The following is a 23,428-nucleotide window of genomic DNA, read 5'->3' as shown; positions in this document are numbered from 1 at the left end:
TTAAAATTAAAATGTGTATAAAAAAATAAAAAAAATAAAAAAAATAAAAAGTCTACCACTTTTACCAATAATTTAACATGACTGATTTTAGGGCGAATACTATCATATGTGATTACGATATCATCAATCTGTTACATAAAATTTCTTTCACCTAAAACTTGAAGACTATGGTATCATTGACCGGTGACCGGTGACGAAGGACCATGCAGTGGAGGATGACACAACAAGCGGAGCAACAATATAGTGTGACGTAACGGAGTGCGAAGAAGCACAGTGGCGGCGAAGGACGACATGGAGACAATATTATCTTTCATGGTTATTTTTCACTGCACCCCTAAACCAATCTCCTTCCAACACCAATACAATAATATAATATGCACAAATGCCACAAGAAGGAAACAATTCCAATTATGAGGATGTTGTTAGAGCCACAAACAGATGTGATTCATACTAGATTTCAGACCATTTGTGTCAGATTTACACGATGACAAACATACATATTAGCATGCACATGAAGAGTGACCTTAAAAAAACCGAAAATGTGATCAAACTCAGAAACCAAAAGCTACTGCACTAAACATGGTTTTTTGGGGTCTTCAACCGGCTATGCGTGCCCATAACTCGCATCTACGTACCCTTTATTCCGCTTTGGATTGTCTGGATGAAAATCCTAAAGCATCCTTGTCCTTTCTCTTGGGGGGTGGTGAAGGATTGATATTGAGGATGGGATGTGGGGCTCATTTTATCTAACAAAACACAAATACCAAACATGACATGTGTGGTGGTGGTCACTGGTCAAGAGCGAGACAAAGAGAAAGGGAACAGAACAAGACACCAAAGGAAAGGTGTGTAGACAACTGAGAGTAAATCGGGAATCAAAACCAAAGGTTTTGTGGCTTGGTAGCAAAGTGTAGGAATTCCCTTTGTATTTTGAACCAGGGTATACATGATACATCCAAGGTATGGCCTTTTTTTGGAGTACATGGCTTGATATTAATGTGGCACAAAATTGTCTTTGCATTGTAGTAGTTGTTAATACTTCTTTTATTTCTGTTATTTAGTGTCTATATCCTTGGTAAATTTAATTTGATATTCTCCACATAGGTCCTTTATGCATTTGAAAGTCTGCGTTAACTGAACAAATAAAGAACTTTATTGAAAGTTGATACTTAAAGTGAAACATAGTCCCTGTGTGAAGGTGAAATAATTGTAGTTTTATTTTTAGAGACTATTTTCTGTGACATTTTGCTGTGCAACAAGTCTAGTGACTTCAGACTTCCTCACTAGAATTTTTTTTTTTTTTTAATTATTGGTCCTGCACATGAACAATTGAAAATGAAAGTTCCTCGTGTTTTTATTAGATAAAGAGATGGAATTAGAAGACAAAAGTGAGATTATAAGAATTTGGATATGATCATGTGACAAGACATGTTCTTTTTGAGTAACATAAATTTTAGGTTACATCAAAAAAATTCATTATGTTATGTCTATGCATAACTATCTACTTTCTTTTGGACATACTCCTCATTAGTCATGTCTTTAAATTAACAGCTAATAATGCACACAATTGGATGTGGTTAGTTGCTAGCTACCATGTCTTGCAAAGTAACTTTCCATAAGTAACTTTTAGTAACTTTTCAGGCGTGCCTAGTTAAGTTTCCTTTTCTGTAATCTAATAATTGCTGCTCTCTATGTATATCAGCGTCAAGTTTAGTGTTTTCCCATTTCAGCTTCCTCACCACATCTTCGGCTTCAATATAATTCGGTGGTACATTAGATTCTCCAGAGAGTAGAGGAAACTTCACTTCTACTTCTTTCCTACAGCCAGAGTGTTGTGACAAATTTAATTCATAATAAGACCAAAAAATATGTAGCAAAAATTAATCCTCAGATTACGGTATTATATTTATATGAAAGCAAGAGAAAGAAAAGAGTGTTTAACCTAGAAAAGAAATAAATGGTCATAACACAAGTTGTCAAATGAGGAGAAAAAGGAAGTCTTGATAAAGTAGTTCTAATTGCTAATCTTTTTCTCTTTTTAAAAGGTGTCAAATAAAAGGTGAATTGTCAAACATTTATATGATGTTGGTTATTTTTAATAAACTTTAATATATATAAACACACTTCACATAAATGCATAATATTTGTTAAGAAACATTGATTAATTCTTATTAATGTATAACTATATCACTGAATGACAATCACAATTTAGAAAAACAATGCTTGTGATCATATTGGAAAAATGTGACATATATTTCCATTACCCACATCAGAAAATATTATCCCATGAACATGTTACAAAAAATTTCCCCAACCCATATTGGAATGTTACAAAAGGCATTAGTCCTACTCAGAAGTATTGGCTCTATATTGCCTACTATTTACTATAGCCCAAGTATACATAGGAAAAGATAGAGCTGCATGTAATTTTTTTGTTACTCAAAGTATCACAGTCCTATCCTAAAAGTATTTAAAAAAAATAAAATTGGAGGATACTCCTCTTGGATGTGTCAATATCCAATATGGATATGGCAGCAATACTTTCGCTATTTTTGGAATATCCGGCCTTCAAAAATTAGCATGTAGCCTCCCAGTCATACCTTATTTTTATTTACCTTTTTGGTAAAGATACCTTATTTTTATTTAAATAAAAAGAGATTGTCTCTAAATTTAAAAATGAAAATTTAAGCCTCTCATCCTTTCCCCTCCCCATAGCAACTCCCTAACTAAATCTATGTCAATTAACAATCAATTGACAAGCATATCACGGTAAAAAGAAAAGAAAAAGATAATAATTTTTCAATATGTAAATATCTAAGTGCATGTTTGAATTAAAGTTTGCAAACTTTAGTTTGAACGAACTTCATTTTTCAAACTGCGTTTGCAAAACCAACTCTCCATTTCCCTCCATTTTAAACTAAATTTCATGACAAAATTGAGGAAAAACTCAATTTAGAATCAGATCCAACTGAAAACCAAACAAGAATTTTTTTTTTTTTCAGTTTTTCCTTTTGAATGTACTTTGGGCGTCTTCAGTTCCCCAGCTGAAAACCAAACATGCCCTGAATACCTATGTGTAATGCAAACAAGTGGTCATATCATTATGTCTTACTAGGAGATACAAATCAATTGGATGAAGTATTATCATGTAAACACTTTTTTATGAGATTATTGAAATAAGCAAAATTGAACAGCAGAATTATTTATCCTTGAAAGTTAATTGACAGAGAACTAAAAGTATCACTTATCATAAGAAGGGTAGAAAAACAAAAAAATATCTAAATCAAAATGCATTAAAAGGGGGAAGGTTAATTTGACACTTACCCACTACCAAGAGCAAACATACCACATTTCCTAATCATCCCACCGTCCAATGACAAAGCTCCATCACGGATGCATGGGAGAGCAAGCAGCATTTCATCCCGGGTTTTATATATTTGTAGCTGAGAAAAAAGGCCATAAAACAGAGTCTCTCTAAGACCGAGCCCACTGGCAGTAAAAAAAGATAAATATTTTGAATCCAAATGAATCATGTTCACTGCGTAATCAAGAAACCCAGGTGGGTGCCCCCCATTAGGTAATCTTGGCTTTGGAAGAGCCAACTTCTTTTGTGGATCATCGGCTACAAAACCTCCAACAAAGGGTCTGAAATAAAAACAAGTACAATGCTTTAAAAAATTAAAAGGAAAGAGCTTCACCTTCCCTCTAAATTATGCTCGTGTAGAATTGAATCCCTATCATGTGAGCTTTTCACATCTTTTTTTTAATCAGCAAAACAAATTTTATTCATGAAAGATCACAAGTTGGGACCAAACAAAGATATGTATTCCATGGATAGTTAAATGTCATCCGCATGTAAAAACAAATAAATCATCTATCCTCCTTACACATATAGCTCCACCAAAAAATATATTTAGCATGAAAAATCTACACTTGCACTTTATGTTGTTACTTCATGCAAATGTCTTGACATCCATTGCTAAACTCATCATGAGTATCGTATTGCAACTTCTAATTCAAGATATACCTTGCGAGTTTTTCAGATTTTATGAAGAGAGTAATAGATAGAAGTCCCAATGCAGGGCCTAAAATTTAAACTTAAATAGAGTTTTATGTCTATCTATCTTGACATAACTTATTTTGCAAAAAAATTCAAGAGGAGCTAAATTGAATTTTTTGTTAAACTTACCTTAAATCTTCAAGACATATGACAACAAATCGGCCATTTATTCTCTTTCCAATTGAAGATCCAATACCATGCAATCCACTGTTAAAATTTATCAAGCCATCTGGATCATACTTCTCCAGTGCATTAACGCCCTCATAAGTACTGCAGACAATTGCAAGCATTGTCTCCAAGCCCAAAAACTCAGAAAGGATTCTGTATTTAGACAAAATTGCAAGTTTTTTTTTAATTAAATAATTATAATAGGAGTTTCTTTCTTCGTGATTATGCTAGTAAGAAATACACTAGAAAAAATTAGAATATGCCAGTCATGTTCAAGATTCACACTAGTACTAACATGCTTAGAAATTTCACAGATGATGCTACATGAATAGTCTGCAAGATATTTTAATGATTGTATTAAAAGAACTGAGACTCATGTTCTAAAATCTAAAAAATGAAATGAGACAAGAGATATTGTTTGTTGCCAGATTTAAATTACATAGACTAGATGAGTGTTAAAAATTTGAATAAAATAAAATAAAATATATTGACCTGCTAAGATCATCACTCTCAACTTTTGCAAGGGTTGCGACAACTCCCACAACATCCTTTGTTAATGCCAAATTTGATGTCTGAGCATTAGCTTTTAGCCAACTATATAGGCTGGCAGCAGAGTTCTCTTTCTTCAGTATCTGTTCCACTGTTTCCTCTTCAGTATGAAAGGCACCATTTCCATTCTCCGATGTAATTATACTACTTGAATGGTACCTTCCAAGACTTACTAAAAATTTCATCAGCCAAAAAATGTATATATGAAAAACTTAATTAAAATGGTTTACTCAACTAAAAAGTAATATGTAGTATTGTATTAGATTGTATTGGTAATCTCAAATTATAATCACTCCTCTTATATCTTCCTACTTTTCTAGACAAACAGCTAAAAAAACAGATTAATTTTTTTACATACCTTGCAAGTCAAGTATTGATTCGTGTAAGCGATTAGATTGTGAATTAAGGAACTTAAGGTTATCTTCATGCTGCCTGATCATATTCTTACATCTCTCTTTGTCATTGTTTAGATTCGCCTGAAAAAGGAGAGACAACAATAAAAGTTTCAATATTTAGTTGGACAAAAAATGATGTGGAAAAATAACATGAAAAAAATGTAAAGCAATATTAGAACATTTATGTTCTACAGTAACATGAAGTCATGAACAAAGTTTAGTTAAATCGCTTCCAGATTTTCCAAAGAATATATCCAGTTATAGGAGCAAAAGTGTTCTATCAAGTAACAAAATGTAGGTCTTGTAACACATGGGTTTTGGCCATAATACACTGTAAATAAGTTACTCATTAAAAGAATCAAATATATATACTTCAATCAAATCGACAGCAGATGCCTAAATCATGAAATAAATTGAAGAGCCCATGTCCCCCCAAATCATATCACAGTTAGTATCACCAGCAAATATTTTAAAAAACAGTACACTATCAATGTTTTTAGAGTTTTCGTGGTCATAATTTATTGGAAAAACCTCATGTGAGATAAAGCCAAAATTAAAATATATAAGTGAAGGGAAACCATCACCTTTGTATAATTGAATTAAGTCCAAATTCACATTCTTAAGATCATATTAGAGTATATCCTAAATTTAGTTAAAAGAATCACCCACCATTTTTTCATATGGGCCAAATCAGCTACAAATTCAATTTTCTTTTGGAGTTTTTGCAATAATTATTGGCCGGATTGGCCACAGCCTACAGATTTTTGGAGTTTTTTCAACTGTAATTGCAGCCCAATTGGCCGCAACTTTGAGATTTTTTAAGTGTTGAATTAGATCCAAAAGTTACGTTCTTAAAATGGTATCAAAATCTATCCTAGAAGAACCAGTGAACCACCCACCATTTATCTATCTAGATACAAGGCCAAATCGGTCACAGCCTAAGTTTTTGAAGATTTGGCAATCATAATTGCGGTTGGATTGACTACAACATTCAGATTTATGGAGTTTTTGCAAATGTAATTGTGGCCAAACCGGCCACAAAGCCCGCAACTTCAAGCTATTTGGGGGTTTTGTAGCCATAGTGACAGCTGGATCAAGTTTTATTTTTTATTTTTTTTTGTATCCATAACTGCAGCAGGTGCAGCAGGCAGCATTTACTAGTAATTTTTTTACATCATTATAATATCAAAGCTATCAAACTGGAAACATTATTCTTACATTTACACGTTTGGTTTCCTGGAAACCCTTATTCTGCAAAAACTTCAAAATCTCAACCTAAGATTTAAAATTGAGTTGTGGGAATGGGTTGAGTCCCAAGTTGCTAGACCTGAACAATAAACACTGAACTTTGGTACACACCTTTGGCGGCAAATCAACTTCAGTAAGAAGCTATAAGCTTTCACAAACAAAAAGATTACAGCTTCATCTATGTTAAGATTTAGTTCATGCAAATAAAATAAAAAATTGAAATTTAAAATACATAAAACCCTTTTGCGAAGTGGTTTGAGAATGGACCTCACCGTGTGGTTGGGTTGAGACATGAGAGAAGCGTGTTGTGATCCCTAACACTTTCTCTCTCTTCTTTGCTTTCAAAAGTACCAAATATCCGAACTCTGCTTTTTAGGAATCTTAAATCCTAACATACAAGTGCTTTGCAGTTAGCAGTGGTCGCCCCGTAATTTCGTTCAACTTCTCTGACATTTGAAGTTTAAAATTTGAATCCAGTTCCGAATCCAATATTTTCATTACTCTGATCTTAAAATTCTAGTTTTCTTTACTATATCTTTTTCAATTTTTAATATTTTAATAATCTTATTTTGTCTTATCAACGGTCTTCAATTTATTATATTTATTATGTAATTTATTTATCATAATTTAATCAAAAATTAATTATATGTGAATAAAAAAAATTATTCCTATTAAAAAGGATATGATTTAATAAATACTTTCTTAGTTTTTATCTTTTCAATAGAGTGAGATCTTGACTTAAGAGGGAAAAGAATTTCAAGAAAATTCAAAACTTTTTTCTTTTTCTTCATATTTTTAAGGAATATCTTTGATACTTGAAACTTGGAGTCCATTTTCTCCTATTTCTCTTTTTCCACCTTAGAGCAACCCAAAGTCCTTCCTTGTCTTCTTCTTCTATGGGAAACTTGGAATTGAGATACGAAAAGTTAAAACAGTAGATTTTAGTTGAATCATTTAACTATTGAATGAATTAAAAGCTTATTGAATTAAAAGCTTATTGTTGATAAAATCTTGAAATCTGCAGCTACGGGGATGGATTAAAGGGATTGAATGTTGAATATTGAAAGTTTTTAGGTTTTGTTGCATGTGCGGTGAATTGATGATCTTGGGAAAAGTTCATGGATGCATGTTATTTTTGGGGCTTGAATTGAGCTATTTTTGGTGCATGAGTGTTATTTCTTCCATTGCATGTTGAATTTTTCTAAGTTTCAGGTGTGGAGGTTCAAAAATGGTGAATAATAGGGATGCTTTCTATCACTAAAAGTCTAAGCTGTTTGGAAATTTGGGGGCTGTGAACAAGGAGTGATCTCTGGAGGTAATGGACTGATTCGTTTAGAAACGGCTAAGCCAATTGGGGGCCATGTGACAAGGAGGGTCTCAGGGGGCAAAAGGCTGAGTCGTTTGGAAATTGCTAAGCACTTTTGAAAACGTTGAGCACTCTTGTAAGTGCTAAGCGGTATGGTGCTTTTTGAATTCGACTTTTTTGTCTTCATAAAGTTGTAGTCTTGGGTGTTAACTTTCTAATGGCGTTGGAATCACTTACAAATGAGGTCTAGCGCAAAGGTCAAACTGTTAGGATTTAGGCAAATTGTTACAATTTTTACCATTTTTAACATGATAGATGAGAGAATTAGAATCTGAGTTATTCATGAAAGTTGTAGAAAATCTTTTTGTCTTTCATATGAGATAAGGATGAGCATGGTAAAAGTAGTAGAACTCCCTATGTGATATTTTATGTGATGGTTGTCATCTCACAATAAGTGATTTGGTTAAGTTGAGAGTTATTTTAGTTGCTTAAGTTGATTTATGATGTTGTTTTCTTAAGATGTGAGTGTTTTGAAGATATATATGATGTTTATGTTGTGTAAGTTGACATGATGTGAAGTTGTGTAGATATGGTAGGATTCTATATGAATAATTTTGATATGTTGTTGAGAGGCATGTTGATCATAGTGTTGTAAATGAGTTGTAATGATGGTGATATGAGTTAAAAAGTTGTGTGTTGATTGAGTTGTTGTGTTAAAAAATCTAACGAGTTGTTTGTGTTGTTGACCTGTGATGTTGACCACTTAGGACTAGAAGATATATTTTTAAAAGTTGCAAATCTCACTGTGTGGATATTGTGTTGTGGTGCTCCGAGATTCCAATTTGTTAAAAAACCCTTCTTGGGAAGTTGATTTTTGAAGTAGATACTGTGTCATTTTTCTTATAGGACTTTGTTAGTACCGTGTGTGGGCAAGATCAAGGCACGTGTGTATGAAGTGACCACATTATAGGGGTCAAGTCGAGCTATACTAATTACAAGTGACCAATTAAGTAAAATACAAAGTTGGAAACTTAGTTCCTAACCGAGTTTCAAAAGGCTGTAGTATTTGAAGGATAGTCGGTAGATTAATCCTATACGAGACTTAGTTAAACTAATTAATGTCGTGGTAGGCCTGTACCCAACTGTTCTATCCTGACATTAGTACTATATTTCTTTGTTTGAATGGCGACCTCCAAGAAACTGAGTTATTGTGTTGTGAATTTATATCTGATTTATTGTTGATCTAGTAAAGAATAAGCTCACCATGTGTTGTCGTTTCGGTAGGATCAAGCCACTTAAATTGTTCACCTTGTGTTGTAAGAGATCTCCTAGTTGAAATACGTGACGACACATATAGTTGTTGTGTTGAGCATATGACGTGTTGAGATGATTGTGTTGTTCATGTACTGCATTGAACTGTGATGAAATGTGTTGTTGTTTTTATTAAAAGTTGGACTATGTTGATTTGTGTTGTATGTTGTGATGCTTTGTTGCTATGTTGTCAAAGATTTGATGGTGTTGTTTCTTTTTCCTAGCTTACCCTTGCGTGTTTCCATGTGGTTTGGACTACGATAATCATACGTGGTATGAGAGCAAGACAAAAATAGGATTAAAGTGTTGCAACGAAGGTCACACGATGGCGTTTGGAGTTGGATGTTTTGTTAACTACCTATTGGATTTTTCTCTTGACCATCATCATCGTGTTCATAAATATTTAGTTTCATGCCTTTGTTGGTAACCCTCTCCAAATTTTCAATTTTTGGCAACACCATTTCACCTTGAGTTGCTCTTGAAACCCTCAACATGCTAATCACTCTAAACAATGTTCATTCTTCTTTTCCCTCAAAAGGTGTTGACTTTAAAAAATGAGAGACCCTTAATTTTCTCCATTGAGGGTAAAAATAAAATAAAGAAAAAATAAAATAGAGCACTTCATGTCTAGGTCAAAGAATGAATAATGAAAAACTTTAAGTATAAAATTATTCTTCACCCAAGAATGAATAATGAAAAACTTTATGTATAAAATTATTCTTCACCCTAAATTTTAACTTAATCCTAAAATAATTAATATTTTTAATTAAAAAAATTTAATGTCAAGTATAATGTATAAAATAATCATCACATTGAGACAAGATCATTATGAGACATAAAATAATAATTTTCATATAAATTATACTATTTATTAAAATGTGGGAGAGAAGACAATGATTAAAAGTGGAAAAAAAATCATTACTTTTACAAGATCATTACGAGGTATATGCAAAATAAGAGGTAATTAACAAAAAATTAACAGTATTTAAAAAAATTTAAAATACATATTATATAAATTTAAAAGACTGAAATTTTTTTTTTTAAAGAAACTTAAATAAAAAAATTAATTTTTAGAAAATAGAAACATATTTAACCCTAAAGTTATCCACTTGCTTTCATGCTAGCATATAAGCAAAATATATGCGTACATCGAGGTTCACACGAATTTTGATATTGAAACTTGAGAGAGGATGAGGGATATAGTATAAACGAAATTAATTGGTAGTAAGTTCCTAAGTATAATGTAAAATGAGAAATACATGCAAGTTATTCCTCATTTAACCCATGATATAATTCGTGTGATGATGTGGATAATTTGGACTAATTTTGTGTTTCGGGACCGATGGTAGGCATGCATTAAACATGAAATTTGAAGCAATTATACAAGCAAAATGGATGTGACAGCCTAATATATAATATGTGGTTTTTTTCTTTTTTCTTTTTTTGTTGAGTACCTTATCATTTCAATCCACTCCACTTCCTTCCTCATAAAGAATTGAGCAATATTTCTTTATAGATGGATCCCACATATTTTTTTGCCCATGCATGCACAATCACACGCAACAAAATAAGATTTTATATTGATAACTTGCGTTTGACCAATGACCACCACTACACATGTCATGTTTGGTATTTGTGTTTTGTTAGACAAAACGAACCCCACATCCCATCCTCAATATTAATCCTTCACCACCCCAAAAGAGAAAGGACAAGGATGCTTTAAACATTAGATATTAGGATTTTCATTGAGACAATCTAAAGTGGAATGAAGAGTATGTAAGTGCGAGTCATGGGCATCGACAATTAAAGACCCCAAAGAACCATGTTTAGTGCGGTGCCTTCTGGACCCTGATTTTGGTCACATTTATAGTTTTCGGAGGGTACTCTTCATGTGCGTAATAATATGCATGTTTGAGCCCGTATCCTTGTCCCTACGACCAACTATAAATTATGTTAGAAAAAAAAAGGACCAATTATAAACTTTATAGAAAACATTATTAATATGAAAAGTTTTAATTATAAGCTGTATGCAAATATTTAAATTGAGTAACATAGTTATGACTAAGACAACATAGTCTTCAATAAATTTAAAAACAATTTAATCAGCAATTCAACTGATAAACTAAAAAAATAAATTATCATATATCAATTAAGTATACAAATTTTTATAAAACTTTAAAATAATTTGATGCTTCATTATATAAGTTTAGATTAATATATAATATATTTTTATGAATACGTTAATTTGAAAATAATATTTTTATATAGATATTAATATTATATAATATGGTAATTAAATTATGAATTTTTATATAATTACATTAGTCTATTATATTGTGATCAAGATAATAAATATAATAATTTTTTTAATTATTATGTACTACTATAAATAATCATGATTTAAAAACTACGCATATTTTAATTTTAATTTTAATTTTATCTATTTAAATATGATTCGATAACTTACTTTTTATTTTTATTTTTTTTATCATAGGAAATGTTCTTATTTGACTATTTAATTAGATTGAATACATTCAATATAATTTTTTGTGTGTATAATAAAGATAATAAAAATCGAATTCAAATCTTCGCATATTTACCCTAATTCTTCACCATTACACTAAGTCTAATGGTATAAATTTATTTTTCCATTACACTATTTTTGATCGTGTATATAAGATCTTTTAATCATTGGGTAAGAAAGGAAAATAATTAATTTAATTAATGATATTAAACTTGTAAACTATTATATAATTTTTTTTTTTACCATTACTCTTAAAATCGGTGAAGATTTATTCCTTCTATTTTTGTTCCACTTAATCAAGTAATGTACCTTTCACATGGGGATATCTTTATTAAAAAAAAGTAATTAAAATAATAAATAAGAAGATTAATAGAAAATTTTCAAAATATTTTTGTAAAAAACTGGAATAGGATGTTTATAATTTTTTTTTGTTGAACTTGAGGGTATTTTTAATTAAAAAAAAAAACCCATTTCTCAATAAACTAAAATTTATTTAAGAGGGTAATTTTTCTAAAAAAAAAATATTTTTAAACAACATATTTAAGAGACAAAATTATTACATTGTGTGTTATTAGTTTTCATATATGAAATAACATATTCTTGTCGAATATAATAAATTGTTTAATATCCGTGTGAAGTTTATAACAAATTAATAAAAATATTTTTTTCTACACTTTTTTTAATAAAAAAAAATTCTCTCCTATTTCTTTTTTGTTTTTATTTAATTTTATTTTCTAACCAAACAAAGGATCTTTGTTTGATTTATGAAAAAAAGCTAACGAAAAAAATATGAGAAGAAAAATAATAAAAAGTAAGACGGTTGTTTAATTATTTGACCGGAGAGAAAAGAAAAAATTAAATAAATAAACGATTAAAGGAAGAGTGTAATACTTTGTTTGATTTAAAAAAGATAGATAATGAAAAGAAAATGAGAAGAAAAAGAATTAGACGATTGTTTATTATGTTGATAGAAGAGACAAGGGGAAAAATTATTTTTTTAGCTTTCTTTTTAAATTTGAGAGAACAGGAATGGGTATGGGTGTTATCTTTCACCCCGTCCCCCACATTTTGTCATGGTCTGTTACTTTTAATACCGTGTAAAGACAAGTGTGATCACCAAGAAAGTAAAAGTGGATTTGACCAAGTTTTGCTTGCCATTTGCAAACCTTAATTAATCAACCTCGGTTAACAAAAAGAAAACACAATCAAACTCTTAAAGCATTAATTTATGCATTCATGATGTCAAAAGTTACATAAGAGATGATTCCTAGGAAATTAAACGCGTTTTGATTTCTTTAACATTTTGTTAGAACAGTGGATTGAAGCCTAACTCAACCCTACAAAACCGGCTTTTAAGGTGAGGGTTGCTTTCCACTTATATATTATTCAATTGCCTAATCTCTAGTCGATGTGGGACTAGGATTTTTCCCAATACACCCCCTCACGTCCAGCACTATTGGGCTTGGTACGTGGATAAATGGTGGGTGACCCTTTTCAGTGATCCAGGATTGGCGGGACTTAGGTTTTTCCCAACTCAACCCTCACGCCTATAAGGCATGCATCAATGGTGGGTGGCCCATTTTTAAAGTGGATCTAAATGGCTCTGATACCATGTTAGAATAGTGGATTGAAGCCTAACTCAATCCTACAAAACCGGCTTTTAAGGTGAGGGTTGCTTTCCACTTATATACTATTCAATTGCCTAATCTCTAGTCGATGTGGGACTAGGATTTTTCCCAATACATTTAGAAATCAGAAGCTAATATCTTATAGACAGACAAAACTCACAAGATAAGGCACTATAGCTAATTTGAGTGGAATATAAGGCTAAGGAAAGCTAAAAGTGATCCAAAACCGAAGTTGTTGGTGCTGTTATTTTTTAATATTTAATTGCAAAATACTTTTCCCTTCATGGTGAGTATTGAAGTTCTTTATCTTGATGTAGACCCTTGGTTTTTTTATTTTTTATTTTTATTTTTTTATTAGATGCTTGTGTAAATGAGTTTTTTTATTTATTTTTTTAGACATTGCATATCTTTTATTGAAGGTTCTTTCGATTATTTAGCATAATTGTGTTAAAAAAATTATTATGAATAACAAAATTTTTCTTTTAGATAAATTGTTTATGTGACTGTTTTTTTTATTCATCATAAATGAAACAAATCAATGACTAACAGTATTTAATGAAGATAGTGTCTGTAACACTATTTTCCTTCTCTAAACATGTACTAAAATTGGATGCATCAATCAAGACTAAGGAAGCTTCTAATTTTCTCAACCAAAGGGTAGTAATCATGTGTGATATGAATTTCTTTCTTCATAACAGTCCAGACATAAGAGTTTGATTCATAGACAAATTCTAATAATCTTATAGCCAAACAATATGTTCATGCTGTTATAAATAACTTAGTGCATGTCAATGATGTCATCATGTTGCAACATCCATGGAAACCAATAACCAATTGTCAAGTAATAATACTCCGGAAGCTGATTTGCTTTGCCGGGAGATTATCCGGTGCACTACCATCAGCATTTAGCTTGCAAGTCTATTCCTCTAGAAACTGTCACTGAATTTGGATTTGCTGATAGTAAAGTGTTTTTAACTCAGGTTTCTTTATTAGTCAAAATTACAAACAATTGTTATAAACTCAACTTAAAATTTTGTTTATATTATTCAATCTTTTCATTAGGTTGATTTTAGTAGTTTTTCTAACTCAACTAAATTAATTGAATAAGGAAGGAATTATTATAAAAATGTTTATATTGATTTTGATTTTGATAGAAAAAAAAAATCATAACCTTATAAATTTTATTTCTAAAGATCATAATTATATTAAAGTAAATATTTTTTTTAATCAAAATAATTTGAAATAAAACTCATAATCTATGCAATCAAATACATTTTTTTTATTAGCAGAAAGAATTCTAATAATAACAACAATAATTGAATGTCCTCATGCATCTATCAGTAAAAATTGAAACAAATAACTTATTGGTTGTTTAGTTAAAATGAAGAGAAACGAGAGTATTTCTATGCACAATTAATGATTCTTAATTTTCGGTTAAGATGCATAATACAATAAATAAAGTGTCACAACTTTTACAATAATCATTTAAAAATAATTTTTAACGAGCTAGTCATTATGTAAAAAAATATATACTAAGAGTGTATTATTATTAAATTCAAAATATTAAGTAAATTAACTATTTTTAAAATCAATACTAGAAAAAAAAATTGACATAACTTAATTTATTTCATAAAGGCTGTTAAAAAAATTGACGTAACTCTTAATTAACACTAGAAAATTTGTATTTGAATTAATTTTTTCATTAAAACTTTTTAATTAATATATTTAGAAATTTAGCACACTGAAAATAGTAATTAAGAAAAACAATAAAAGAAACAATAAAAACATTTAAAAATTACTGCTAAAATCTGTACGAGGTTAGCGAATAATTTAAAATGATAATTTTAAGTTAAGACTATAATTAAAATATGAATAAAAAATATTTTATTAAAAGTTATGATGAAATTATATTAAATTTTATAAAAAAAAAATTACTTTTGATGTATTAATAAAATACACTTCTTAATATCTCTTTAAAAATATAGACTTAATCAATTTGTTAACTTGGGTAAGATTTTGTTTAAAATAATATGAATTAAGAAACAAAAAGAAGTAGTAAACATTTTTTAACAAACATGCTTGGCGCATTCTCCCCTTATTAACAAATTTCACATGTGATTTTGGTGAAATTGTGGATAAAGTCTTCAATTGCATCACCACGACTCTCTGACTAACGTGCCTCTTCAAATACTCTATAAAAGTTCCCCCACTCACGCGCAAGGAGCGCGTGACATCGTGATTGATCATGCAGTGCCAGCTGTAACATCACGCAAGTTGTGCGACTCCCATCATTACTCTCCCCGAAAACGAACACGTTTCCAAACATCACATGCGTTCCACGTGCCGTATTTGTTCTCCACGTGTCTTCATCTTGTCCGTCCTCGATGCTCCAGTAACTGATAAGGAACGTGAAAAGCACGTGAACCGGAGTGGATGAAGCACGTGAAGTGCATTTAGAGCCCAGCTTTCATTTTTCTCTCTCTACCCTTTCTTCTTCTTCTTCCTTTTTCTAATTTTCACCACTGCCACGAAACAAAACCCTTGTTTTTGATTCGCCACACTCAGTTTGTGTTTCTATCTTTCTCGCGCTTATTTATTTATTATTTGTGGAGATAGCTGAAATTTGGAAGATCTGATAAGAGAAATTTGCAAGATCTGAAAATATTAATTTAGAAGATGAAGGGCGTGGAGTGGGACGATGAAGAGAAGGCGATGGTAGGAGCGGTTCTTGGAGGTGGAGCGTTAGAGTTTTTAATGAGAAATTCAGTGTGGAATGAGAGTGTTTTAATGGCGGTTGGGAGCGAAGAGGGAGTTCAGAACAATCTATCCGATCTGGTGGAGCGTCCCAACCAATCGAATTTCAGTTGGAATTACGCCATTTTCTGGCAACTCTCTCAGTCCAAATCCGGTGACTGGGTTCTGTGTTGGGGCGACGGATGCTGCAGAGAACCGAACGAAGAAGAAGAGGTTGCTGTGAGAGGAAGAGGAAGGCTTGTGGAGGAAGAGATGCATCAGAGGATGAGAAAGAGAGTGCTGCAGAAGCTTCACACCACTTTCGGTGGTTCCGATGAAGACAATTATGCAGTTGGCCTCGACCACGTCACTGACACCGAGATGTTCTTTCTGGCCTCCATGTACTTCTCCTTCCCTCGCGGCCACGGTGGCCCTGGTAAGTGCTTCGCCTCCGGCAACCATTTATGGCTCAAATCTGTTTCCGATTACTGCGTCCGTTCTTTCTTGGCTAAATCCGCCGGAATACAGACTGTTGTTTTGGTCCCCACCGATTTGGGAGTTGTAGAGTTGGGTTCTGTTAGAATCTTACCAGAGAGTTTTCAACTCTTGCACACCGTTAAGTCTCTCTTTTCCACGCATTCTTCTAATGCCCTTTTCACCGGTTTGGCCATTGGGGATGGCAAGGTAGACGCAGGAGTTCCAATTCCCAAGGTTTTTAGAGAGAAACTTGCTGTTAGGAAAATGGACGATAATAATAGGACTTGGGGAGGTCACCCCAGGAACGGTCTTCAGGCTGAGATTTTTGCTCCTAGGGCATCCACTAGCAGTGTCGCTAATGCTGTGAGACACGATTTCAGGCTTGGCAATACCTATCAACCTCAAAGGCAGCTGCAAATGCAAATTGATTTCACTGGAGCCACTTCAAGGCCTTCTTCGGTGAAACCAGTTATTGGTGAATCAGAATTATCTGATGTTGAGGCTTCCTGCAAGGAGGAGCAACCCATTCTTGCTGATGAAAGGAAGCCCAGAAAGCGAGGCAGGAAGCCAGCTAATGGAAGGGACGAGCCACTCAATCACGTTGAAGCAGAGAGGCAGAGGCGTGAGAAGCTCAACCAGCGCTTCTATGCGCTAAGATCTGTTGTGCCTAATATCTCCAAGATGGATAAGGCGTCCTTGTTGGGTGATGCCATTGCTTATATCAATGAGCTTCAGGCCAAAGTCAGGATCATGGAGGCTGAAAGAGAGAGATTTGGAAGCACTTCAAAGGATGAATCAGTTTTGGAGGGCAACTCAAGTTTGGACATTCAGGATAAGGAAGCTTCTCGGGTGAATGTTCAAGCTGTTCGAGATGAGGTCATTGTAAAGGTGAGCTGTCCTTTTGATGCTCACCCTCTTTCCAAAGTAATACAAACACTCAATGAGGCACAAATCAGTGTTGTAGAGTCTAAACTCACAGCTGCAAATGATACTATTTTTCACACATTTGTAATTAAATCACAAGAATCTGAACAGCTTACAAAGGACAAGTTAATCGCTGTATTTTCCCCAACAGAATCTAACTCATTGCAGCCATTGTCATCAGTTGGATAACAGGAAGTTGCAGTTAGCATAGTCCATAGGAATGTCATACATAGTGAAAAACCAATTTCAAAAACTTCCTCAGAAATTTTGTTACACTGCGGAGGATCTAAAATGAAAAGATGGGAGCTAGAGTAGTAGAATAATAGCTCCCATTAACCATGTAGGCACCGATTTATGTTTGTTTGTCTATAGTATACACATTAGAAATATTGTTCCTGCAATGTCAATTATTTTATTTAGTTTAAGCAATCTAGTCTTTATGATTAAAGAGTTTATGTTTTGATGTCGTATCTTTCAGGTTCTTTCTTTTCTTCTCTCTTGACCCGTGCATAAGAGGAGACATTAGTTAATTTTTGCTATTTTTGTTATTTTAAATTCTTACATTATATATTTCTGCTTTTCCTTAGAGAGACATATATAATTGTAAATCTTTTTTTATTTTATATTTAAAGTTGAGGCGGTCCCCCCGAATTTACTCGTTCTTAGGACTTAGTTGTTGTTTGATGTTTTATGTGGTTTCGTAAATAGACTTGTCTTTCTTGTCTCTGCAATCTGTACAGGGACTAATTTAAGATAATAATGATCTCAAAGATTTTATCAGATAAATCATATATATTTTCATATTGTGTTTACAATAACAATTGAATGAGTTTTGATAAATATATATTTTTTCATTTACAATGACAATTGAAAGAGTTTTGATATATATTTCTTTTTTTATTGTCTGCAATGAGAATAATGAGTTTTCATTACTTGTTTGACTATTGTAAAAATATGAAAATAGACATGCAAATTGTAAGTAGGTGTATTTTTTAGTACAATTATTTCTGTAATTTTGTTTTCATCCCCTCAACTTTATGTGCAAGCAAATGAGGTCAGAACTTTGATGCATATGAAAAAGAAGAAAAGTGTTATTGCTGATGTACATGAAAAGGAAGAGCATTTACTGCTCTTAAACTCTTCACTGCTCCTTTGTTATCCTTTCTATGAGAAGTGGTATATCTAATTCAGGCAGAAAAGAATTTCAGGTTAAAAGTCTGTAGAGGAGAAAAAATAAACAATTTTTATTTATTTATTTTGTTAACAGGTTTAATACATCTATCACTGAACTTTATTTTATTTTATTTTTAGAATTTTTAATTAGATCTCTAAATTAATATATATATATATATATATATATATATAATTATTTAATCAAGATCAGAGATTTATTTACTATCCATAAAATATTATTTATATCTTTAGACCTATATGGTCACATCATATTAGAGTTTCATATCATCACTTGTTTGTATCTGATTTATGAATTACTAGTCACTAATATGAAAATATTCTTTATATAATTATCTGTTTTTATGGAGATTATGAGACATACATATGAATGATGATGATATTGAATATAATTTGATGTACTATTTAGGTATAAAAATATTATATAAAAAAATTTATTAAATTTTAAAAATTTTAAATAGACTTTTGATCTTGGAGGCTAAATTCCATAAAAGGATGAATGACTTAATTATAATTTTTTAATTTATGGAATAATAAGAAATTATTTAAAAATTTAAGAATCAAATAATGCATTAAACTCTTTTAAAAATTTAACCAGTCGATCTGACTGAAAATCAATAAATTGATCACCTGATTAGCATAAAATTATTTTAATTTTTTAAAAATAAAATCAGTCCAAAATATTTATCATTTTTTTATTAATTTAAATATAAATTTTTTATTATTAATAAATATTGATGTGTATTATTGAATTTAGATCAAACTATTATATTTGAACTTTTGTATATACTTTTAGGTTTTAATAATACATAAAATAAAATTTGTTTATTTAAATTTTTAATTTTATAATGTTATAGTATTATGTTTTGTATATACTTTTGTGTTTTATTTAATTATTATTTTATTAATGTCAGTTGAAATAAAATTTAACCCTAAACTATTAAATCTTAAATCAGACTCATCGGTTATGTTTTAAAAACATGGACTAAACCTTATTAACACTTCTAGGCAGGAAATAAAACAAGAGAAAGCATAAGTACCTTTGTCAATATGGTGAGTGGTCCTATTTTGAATTTTGAAATTGTGAAAAACGTTCACGTGCTAAGGTCCCTTCAATAAATGAGTTATGCAATAACAATGATCATGTGGTGCATATATTTGCTTTTAAAAAGGTAAAATAATAATAAAGGAAAATTGGGAGCAACAGTCGTGACTAATTACGACAACAACAAAAAAATATTCATACTCGCATATATCAATGAAAAAAATTTATTATAAATTATAAATAAACAATTAAATGAATATCTATTTAATAATAGGTATGAGACTAATAAAATACTTACTGGCCACACTTTAAAAAGTATTAAAAGTATTTTTATTGTATACAAAGTAACTTAATTTAATTATTAAGTGTATTTAATAAAATTGATATTTATAAGTTAACTAAAAATTTATAAACTATAAATTAGGAGTTGAAATTTGAAAATTTAAAAATTTTAATAAGATTAACTGATAAACTAGTTGATTGAAGAAAAATGATATATTTATTTATTTATTTAATGACAAGAATGAAAGAATAAGTTGTATACAAAATATTTTTCAAGTTAAAAAAGGTAAAATTGGATTATATATATATATATATATATATATATATATATATATATATATATATATATATATAACTAAGAGCTTAAAGTATTTACAATGGAAATGTCTTAAGAGTGTCTTAAAGTTGGACAAATGTATCTTATATAGTTGCTTAGAATAAAGAAATTATTCCACACTTGCTACATTCATCAATTAAAATAAAAATGTGAATATCTTATGAATTACTTAAAGTATTACCATTAAAGTGAAAGTGTAGTGAGTTACACAAAGGTAATATGACAATGTGGGACAAATAAAGTGATATAAGATACATCCATTGTGAATGTTCTTATTAGTTATAAGTTACTTCAATTAACTTATATAAATAAGCTATAAGTTCTAAAATAAACTCTTATATCAAACAAATTTATTTTGATCAAACTAGCTTTTAATCTAATCAAAAGACTTTATATACTTCTCAAATGTCTTGTCATATAGACTCTAAAAAGTATAAGTAAACTCTATAAATAAAATATATAACGATCACTTTACATTTCAACAACTAGTGCAAACATAAGTATAATTACCTTAGGTTAACATGCAACAGTTCCTAAATATATATACAACAATATAAATGTATAGGAAATAAACAATTGCAAATATAAACAACAGTTCCTCAATGACATCATGATACACACACATATACACAATAATCCAAACGGTAAACATAAAATTTTAAGTTTTCGATCAAGTAACTACTATCTACAAGTTGAATCAAAACAACACAACAAAACACTTCTATCTTCAGCATGACACCACGAAATCCAACCCATCCTCCAACCTAATATTACCCTGCTCTCATAATAATATAATCATTGCAGTCCAATAATATGAAAAATGCAAGGATAAACTCGTAAACTAGAAAACATCGTAATATAGAAACATATAATATTAACTGTAAAACAATTTCATCATCATAATACAACTACAACCCAACGTCCAGATTATCAACACATATCAACATACAACATAGATTTACAACTTACAACTTTTCAACATACAATATAGTATACATCTCACCATCATTTCCAACAATACAACTTATAAACATCTTAGCAACACAACAATGGGGCAGCATAACAAGACAATACATCATCACACATTTCTACTAAGAAATTTTTTTCAACATAGGTTAACATTCTAAAGGAGGTGTATTGAATTGAGATTTTAAAGGATTTTAAAAGATTTTTTTATTATAAAAAATTATTATGGTATTCAATCAATATTTTTTTATTATAAAAGTCATGTGATATTTAATTAAGACAATTAGGATTATTTTAAGAGTACGTCAAAATGTGGTGTATTCAATTTTTTACTTTCAAAAGTCTACTAGTATTCAAGAACATACAGATTTTAATGAATTATTTTGATGGATGAATCTTGTGAGACTTTTCGGTATAATTTACATATAATTTACTCATCCAACAATCTCACAAAAATTATTGAAATTTTGCATGACTTTTTTTCTTGTTTAATTCTGTTACTTTTTTTTTCTCCCTCGCCTTTATTGCTTCTCTCTCTTTTTCATCTCTTGCTCTCTTTATCTCTCTCTCTCTCACACACGCGTGTGTCTTCTCTTTTCTCTATCTTTCTCCCCTCTCTCTATCTCTCTCTTTCTTATCTCATCTTCTTTTTTCTCTCTCTTTCCTACCTCATCTTCTTTTTTCTCTCTCTCTTCCCATGTCTCTTTTATCTCATATTCTATTTCTCTTTTTTGTTTATTTTTATCATTTATTTCTTCTTTTTCTCCTATCTTTTTTTATCTATGGATATTTTTTTTGTTACATTTTTTATTTATCAATACTGATACATAATTTATCAATATTTATTTTTAATTATTAAATATTATATGTAGGTTAAAATTTTTAAATTATTAAAATTTAACAAGTGTTTTTCTCAATCTAATAAAGTTCTTTCAAATCTTATAAATTCTTAAGATACAAACCTATTAAAACCTTTTCAAATCTTATAAATTCTGAAGATACTAATCCATTAAAATTCATAATCTTGATTAAAAAAGTCTTTTAAAAAAATCTTTAAAATTATTACATTCTTACAAACTCTTTTAAAATTCACAAGGGTTTTTCGTGCTAAAAAAGTCTTATGAAATTTCAATCCAATACACCCCTTAGGTAACTTGACCTACCTAACCAATTTAATAACATGATCTTTTTGGGTTTGTTAGATCAATAAAAAATTTGGATATCAATTCACAACACAACACAATTTCTTAAATTTCATTACTTAAGCTAAGAAAGTCTAGTGTTTGTCAACAAGCATAACATAGCTTGAGTACAAGCAACTAATTATCATCGTGATACCATGAACCTTCCCAATAATCAATTAAGGATTTTACTCCTTAACTTTATTCCTTACTCAATTGGTCATTTATAAATTAGTATGACTCAATTTGACCCCATACAATATCAACTAAAGACTTAGAAGAGACTTAACACTCTGCTTTAAGAGACAATTATACTTAAGAAAGGTTTTTCAATAATTGGGTTCTCAAATTACCACAATATATATCCACATAATGTGATATTACACATTTCCTATAATCCTAAGTCTACAACACAACCCAACTACATGCATCATGTGTCTTATCAACATAATTCAACACTATAACATGCTTCTTATATATGTCATAACACAATACTACACACCAACATGCTTCTCATGCATTCACAACACAACACACAATATATATATATATCATATTCATTCAACCTACTCATGCTCGTGTGGTTGACTTGTGCCCAATGCGCATGCCTAGCACCACTCACAGTAGTGAGGTAAAGAGCCTATGGCTTACTCATACTTGACGTCAATCCTCTTACGCTTGACAAAAATGAGATAGAGAGTCTCCATGTAATCCACATTGATACTACTAATCCTATGTCTTGCTTATGCTCAACTCCACTACTCTTGTACTTGACGTCATCAAGTCAGAGAGTCTCTAACGCTCCCACGCCTAACGCTACTCATCTCACACTTGATGTCAATGAAGTAGAGAGCCTTTGGCACTCACACATGATGTTATCAACCCCATGCACGACAAAAGTAAAAGCGTCTCTAACTTTATTCACGTTCGATGTCACGAAGTTACGCTTGACGTAAAGACAATTTCTACACTTTAGCAAAATCGTAATTTGGCACAAAACACTTGAAATTTAACTTCAAATCCAACATGTATGTATCAATACAACATATAATTAGCCAATACAACTCAAAAATCAAACAGAATCCAACATTCATTCATCATAT

General features: G+C 30.7%; 2 protein-coding genes and 1 long non-coding RNA gene across 6 annotated transcripts; 2 read left to right on the top strand and 1 right to left on the bottom strand.

The window, feature by feature from the left end:
* The first annotated feature begins 17 nt into the window (after positions 1–17).
* LOC145953260 (uncharacterized) lies at positions 18–10,339 on the top strand. Its single transcript, XR_014430807.1, has 3 exons — positions 18–960; positions 7,633–7,876; positions 9,262–10,339. It is a non-coding gene; the product is annotated as an uncharacterized LOC145953260 (long non-coding RNA).
* Positions 1,376–6,878, bottom strand: LOC109798042 (protein DEFECTIVE IN MERISTEM SILENCING 3). 4 transcript variants are annotated; one of them, XM_020358242.3, is made up of 7 exons: positions 6,693–6,878; positions 5,136–5,253; positions 4,721–4,949; positions 4,190–4,381; positions 3,540–3,645; positions 3,325–3,443; positions 1,376–1,818 (listed from the first exon to the last, which is right to left on the bottom strand). In XM_020358242.3, the coding sequence occupies exons 1-7, from the start codon at positions 6,711–6,713 to the stop codon at positions 1,638–1,640; spliced, it is 966 nt and encodes a 321-aa protein (XP_020213831.1). In that variant the 5' UTR covers positions 6,714–6,878; the 3' UTR covers positions 1,376–1,637. The 4 variants fall into 4 exon arrangements, with proteins under 4 accessions (XP_020213831.1, XP_020213829.1, XP_020213828.1 ...); XM_020358240.3 differs by adding an exon at positions 6,391–6,499 and having other exon boundaries at positions 3,325–3,645; positions 6,693–6,873; XM_020358239.3 differs by having other exon boundaries at positions 3,325–3,645; positions 6,693–6,876.
* A 5,280-nt stretch (positions 10,340–15,619) lies between the features above and the next one.
* LOC109796835 (transcription factor MTB1) lies at positions 15,620–17,793 on the top strand. Its single transcript, XM_083066614.1, has one exon. It carries the CDS (start codon positions 15,866–15,868, stop codon positions 17,510–17,512), a length of 1,647 nt encoding a protein of 548 aa, XP_082922740.1. The 5' UTR covers positions 15,620–15,865; the 3' UTR covers positions 17,513–17,793.
* The last annotated feature ends 5,635 nt before the right edge of the window (positions 17,794–23,428 follow it).

This window comes from Cajanus cajan, chromosome 11, assembly GCF_000230855.2.
Source record: "Cajanus cajan strain Asha chromosome 11, NIPB_CcT2T_4, whole genome shotgun sequence".
In the NCBI taxonomy this organism is placed as follows: Eukaryota; Viridiplantae; Streptophyta; class Magnoliopsida; order Fabales; family Fabaceae; genus Cajanus; species Cajanus cajan.
The sequence above is the reverse complement of the archived record's forward strand: the minus strand, read 5'-3'. Positions and strand labels throughout refer to the sequence as shown.